The 4,981-nt window shown below is 40.5% G+C and overlaps 1 protein-coding gene across 1 annotated transcript in view; it reads right to left on the reverse strand.

The window, feature by feature from the left end:
• The window catches only part of TOX (thymocyte selection-associated high mobility group box), a 115,431-nt gene extending 112,253 nt beyond the window's left edge, over positions 1 to 3,178 (reverse strand). Inside the window, exon 1 of the mRNA XM_009995535.1 lies at positions 3,111 to 3,178. Within this exon, the coding sequence (XP_009993837.1) occupies positions 3,111 to 3,161 (51 nt within the window). The 5' untranslated portion in view covers positions 3,162 to 3,178. The remainder of the gene's footprint in view (positions 1 to 3,110) is intronic.
• Between the last annotated feature and the right edge of the window lie 1,803 nt (positions 3,179 to 4,981).

The following is a 4,981-nucleotide window of genomic DNA, read 5'->3' on the forward strand; positions in this document are numbered from 1 at the left end:
TTAGGAAAGGAAGGTCCTGCCTGACTAATCTCATCTCCTTCTATGACTGGGTGACCTGCCTAGTGGATGAGGGGAAGGCTGTGGATATGGTCTATCTAGACTTCAGCAAAGCCTTTGACACAGTCTCCCACAGCATCCTCCTGGAGAAGCTAGCAATCCATGGCTTGGACAGGTACACCCTTTGCTGGGTTAAAAGAACTCCAGGCAGCTCTACAGACTGGGGGAAGAGTGGCTGGAGAGCAGCCCAAAATAGAGGGACCTAGGAGTACTGGTTGACAACCAGTTGAACAGGAGCCAGCAGTGTGCCCAGGTGGCCTGGAAGACCAATGGCATCCTGACTTGTATCAGGAATAGTGTGGCCAGCAGGAGCAAGGATGTGATTCTCCCCCTGCACACAGCACAGGTGAGGCCTCACCTCAAGTCCTATGTCAGTTCTGGGCCCCTCACTTCAAGAAGGATATTGAGGTGCTGGAGCAGGTCCAGAGGAGAGCAACAAGGCTGGTGAAGGGACTAGAGGGAAAGTCTTACAGGGCTAGACTGAGGGAGCTGGGGTTGTTTAGCCTGGAGAAGAGGAGACTCAGGGGGGACCTTATCACTCTCTACAACTACCTGAAGGGAGGCTGTAGTCAGGTGAGGGCTGGGCTCTTTTTACAGGCAGCTAGCAACTAGACAAGAGGGCATGGCCTGAAGCTACTCCAGGGGAGGTTTAGGTTGGATATTAGGAAGTACTTCCTCACAGAGAGGGTGATCAGACATTGGAATGGACTTCCCAGGGAAGTGGGGAAGGCACCGTCCCTGGATGTGTTCAAGGAAAGGCTGGATGTGGCTCTTTGTGCCATGGTCTAGCTGATGTGGTGGTGTTAGGTCATAGGCTGGACTTGACAATCTTAGAAGTCTTTTCCAGCCTTGGTGATTCTGTGAAAGAAGGATGTGACAGCTGACAGCTTCTCTGAAAACAGGTACAGGAGGCTGTTTGACCAGTGTGCATTCAGTAATAACTTAAGATACTGTGCCTGGCTGTTGAGCTACACCTTGCCAAACAGATCCCTCAGCAGAGTGTTTTGACACCTGCCTCTGGGTTTTACACTCTACCCAGGAGCCAGACACCAAAGAGTTCAGCTTTGCCACAGTGAGATTTTAAATCTCCTAAGTCTTTTATTTGTTTCAGTCCTTAGAAACAGTTTTCTGTCATCTTTGAATTTAGAAATGTCACATTTGATAGATTTCCTTTTTTCCTTGAAGACAAAGTAATATGTACTTAAATATCTAGACCTGGACCCTTTAAAGGTTCTTTAAGCACCTTACTTCCACTGAAACCAGTAAGTGTTAGTTGCATAAATATCTTTGAGGATCTGGGCCTTGTTAGCACATGTAGAAACTGCATAAAAGATTAAAACTTATGCTCTTAATTTTTCAATATGCCATTTAAATTATTTAAATTACATGCATGCACAGTACAAAAATATCAACAGAAGAAAAATAATTCTGATGTATAATGTGGATTTGCAATTCTTTATTCAAAACTATTTAAGACAGACATAATGATTCTCTGAAAGGTAGCAGCTGCCTTATAACAGCAATCATTCACAGAGTTTGTATTTCCACTGTTTCAAACAAATTCAATTAGCCCTTGCACTTCAAAACCCTGAAGGCATAAATGAGATGATACTAGGCTGCTTTAATCTAATAGTAATACTAAAACTTGTCAGTACAGTTTTTGGATTAATGGTTAGAGAAAAATTAATAATATAATTTTTCATTTTTTAATCAAACAGTTCTATTCTAAACTACCTCTGGATCTTGGAGGGTTCTTAGCTGAATAAGTTCAATCATGCACAAATCCTAAACGCAAAGTATAGTTGGTCTCTAAAGGTATTTCAGAATAACTGCAACAGAAGGCTGGGAAGCAACATGGTGGAACATTTTAAAGAGGGTCTTTTTGGATTGAACAATGTAGCTTATCTCATACAAGTTCCTGCATCTCTGCCCCCAAATGAAACCACAACTGCACATCATGATTAGTTAGACCAACATAGCTATGTGAAAAACCCTACTTCATGAGGACATTCAGCTTTGAATGCACTGTCATTTTCCCAAGCTGTTGATTCCTAATTGACACTGTGCTCAACTACACACATTTACTATGCATGCAAACTTAGTTCCCACCTAACGAAAGCTCTTCGTATAATTCTACTAGTCCTGACAGAAAGAGGTATACTAAACTAGCCACTACCAGGCCCAAGATATTGCATGGCCTAGACCACAATTCTGATTACTCCAGGGCATTTTCTGACACAAGCTAATTGACTGCCACGACCATCACCATCACTTACTAATGTGGAATAAAGTGACCGAAACATGTGAAAGAAATGAAAATTTCTCCCCTACATATTGATGTAGCTACAGGTAGACAAGCCAAAGTTTAAAAAAAATTATTTTTTTTTAAGAAGCAACAACAATTTTCAATTTTTACAAATCTTTAGTATCTTAGGGTTCAAGTGGAAAAGTGAAAGATTTATAAATACACACCTAATATTAGAATTTAACGTGTAGCATTTGCCAAGAGGGAAAGGACTAAAAATACCTGTAAAGAAGCCACTTCACATGAAACCTTTTGGTCTGCAAGGAAGATTAAGTCATTGCCTTAGCCCTATTGCTAATGGTGTAACATTGGTAACATTCCTCAGCCATAAAATCAGTGTTAAAATTGAAATTCTTCAACTACAACTGGCCTAGCAGTGATAATTAAAGCTATTTGTGACACATGTAGCTTATAATGATTAACTTGTCTGCAGTCAGATAAACAAATAACCTGCACCTGTAAAGACTTTATTTCCTGAAGGTAAAACAACTGTTTAGGAAGATCATGCTGGCAAAACAGCTGCTTGCATTCTGGAGAGGAAACAAGGTAGTATCTTTCAACAATTGCCAACTCTGGTGTTTTATCAGCTCTATCTCATTAACTGGAAACAAGGCTTAAATGCTTTGTTTATAAATTATGATTATTCCTGATTGCAGCAGTTACTGATAGTGCCACTCATTTGCAATGCAACTCTTTGAATTTGTTTAATTACAATTTGAAACAAGGCAGAGAAGATTAATTAACCCACCTGGCTGGCTGGCACATAGTCCTGGCTCGGCTCTGTCATGCTCATATACATGTTCTCGCCGTCAAACTGCAAAGGAAATAATAGTAAACATTCAGCAAACTTGAATATTTTTCAGCATTGGCTGCAAAATCACAGTAGGCATAAAGTAATACTACAGCCTGGTTTTAGAGATTTTTAATTCTATGTGTGTATCTTGTCTTTGATGTTCCTGTTGTCATCCTTATTGACCCTGGATGTCAGTGATTTGGAGTAATTAGCTCTCTAGTAATTACAGCTAGCAAGCAAGAAATGAATGGTTTCCTTTCATCTGCAATCTGTTTTAAAACAAAATAGCTCATTTTGTGCACCATGTATACATATTGCTGTTGGTTGTAATGAAGTACTAAGTGAATTGCAGAGTTACTGAGAAAAGGAAGATGAGAATATAAACTGCACTAAAATGCATCTTAATGGATTCCAACTTTAGCTTCTGAGAAGAGCAAGAGTTGAAATTTAAAAACAAATTAAAACCCCTCCTATGAAAATCTTCCTGTATCAGAAAGTAGGAAATATATTTCCAGACAGCTTTCAGACATCTGCATGTATGAAACAGTATAGCTCCTGACTGTATGGTATAATGGTGTAAGAGGAGAGTTTGCTCGATGTGTGAATAAAGAAAACATTCATATTCAGAATTGAAAAAATACCCTTCTCTCAATGATAAATACCATTCCTGGAAATGCATACAAAGCTTTTCTTCCCCACCCCCCTTCCCCTCCTCCTCTGTTGCTCTTTTCTCCCCTGAGCTACAGTTAAGAAGTAACAGAAATGGGATATAAAGGATTTTATTAGAATTTGAAGGTCTATATGGAAAAAACCTGTCAGAACCAAAGTCTTATCCTGTACCAACAGAAAGATGTACACGACTCCTGATTTCTTATGGAATGTGGAAAATGTCCCCACAGAACTCTTGTCACACCCATTCAAGTGGCAGTACCAACAGGGCAACTGTAGTCCCAGTGTCTGCTCAGGAGGTAAGGAAAATCTTTTCAGGAATCCCCAGCCCCAGTCATCAACCACAAATTTCCAGCTGTTACGAGGTCTGTTTGAAATAACTTTCACCCGACCCTTTCTGCGAATGCTTGGAGTGACATATTTTGGAAGCCAGCCATCATTTTTGATGACGCGGCACCATTTTCAAGAAGTCCTTGCTACTGAGCTCTCTCTGCTCCAACAGAAGGTGGCAGTGAAATATCCTATGGACATGTCTCAATCCGTGTTGAGCTTCCTGGGATATTCTACCTGCAAGGCACAATATATTGAACTAGACCAGGGTAGCAAAGTCAAACTGTGGCTTTGGCAGATAGCTCTACCAATTTTTGCTGAGGCAGCTGAAGAGGTTTCGGGTTCCAGCTGTTCATCCTCTCTCTTTGCCAGAGGCTACAAGGCTTGTAACAGCAGCAGCACAAATGAACAAGTGCCAGTTCCTGGCACTGCAGTTGATAGTTTGCCCTTCCTAGCTACAGTTATTTAATAGATAGTCACAGTCTGTCAGAAGTTCTAGTTTCAAGGGTGGGAAAGAATTATGCCACAGGCACAGATCTGCTATAGGGAATAGAGTATTTTGAAAGTCAGATGGAATAGAGATATTTGGATTAGACCTTAAAGACAGGGATTGATGGTTGTTTTGTTACTGCTTCTTGTTTACACTTGCCATCTTTTTCAGCTTTCTCATTCAAGAATGCTCTTATTTATTAGCATTCAAAGCAGAGTTTTGGAGAAAATTTGCTAGTGTCCAGACTGTTTGCACAGTAGAAGGACAGGACAATGCATTATTTCTTCTACTCAGATGGACAGGTGAATTTCTCTGAAGGGAGATTTCATAGCCTGCA

Source organism: Chaetura pelagica, unplaced genomic scaffold (assembly GCF_000747805.2).
Source record: "Chaetura pelagica isolate M959 unplaced genomic scaffold, ChaPel_1.0 scaffold83, whole genome shotgun sequence".
Lineage (NCBI taxonomy): Eukaryota > Metazoa > Chordata > Aves > Apodiformes > Apodidae > Chaetura > Chaetura pelagica.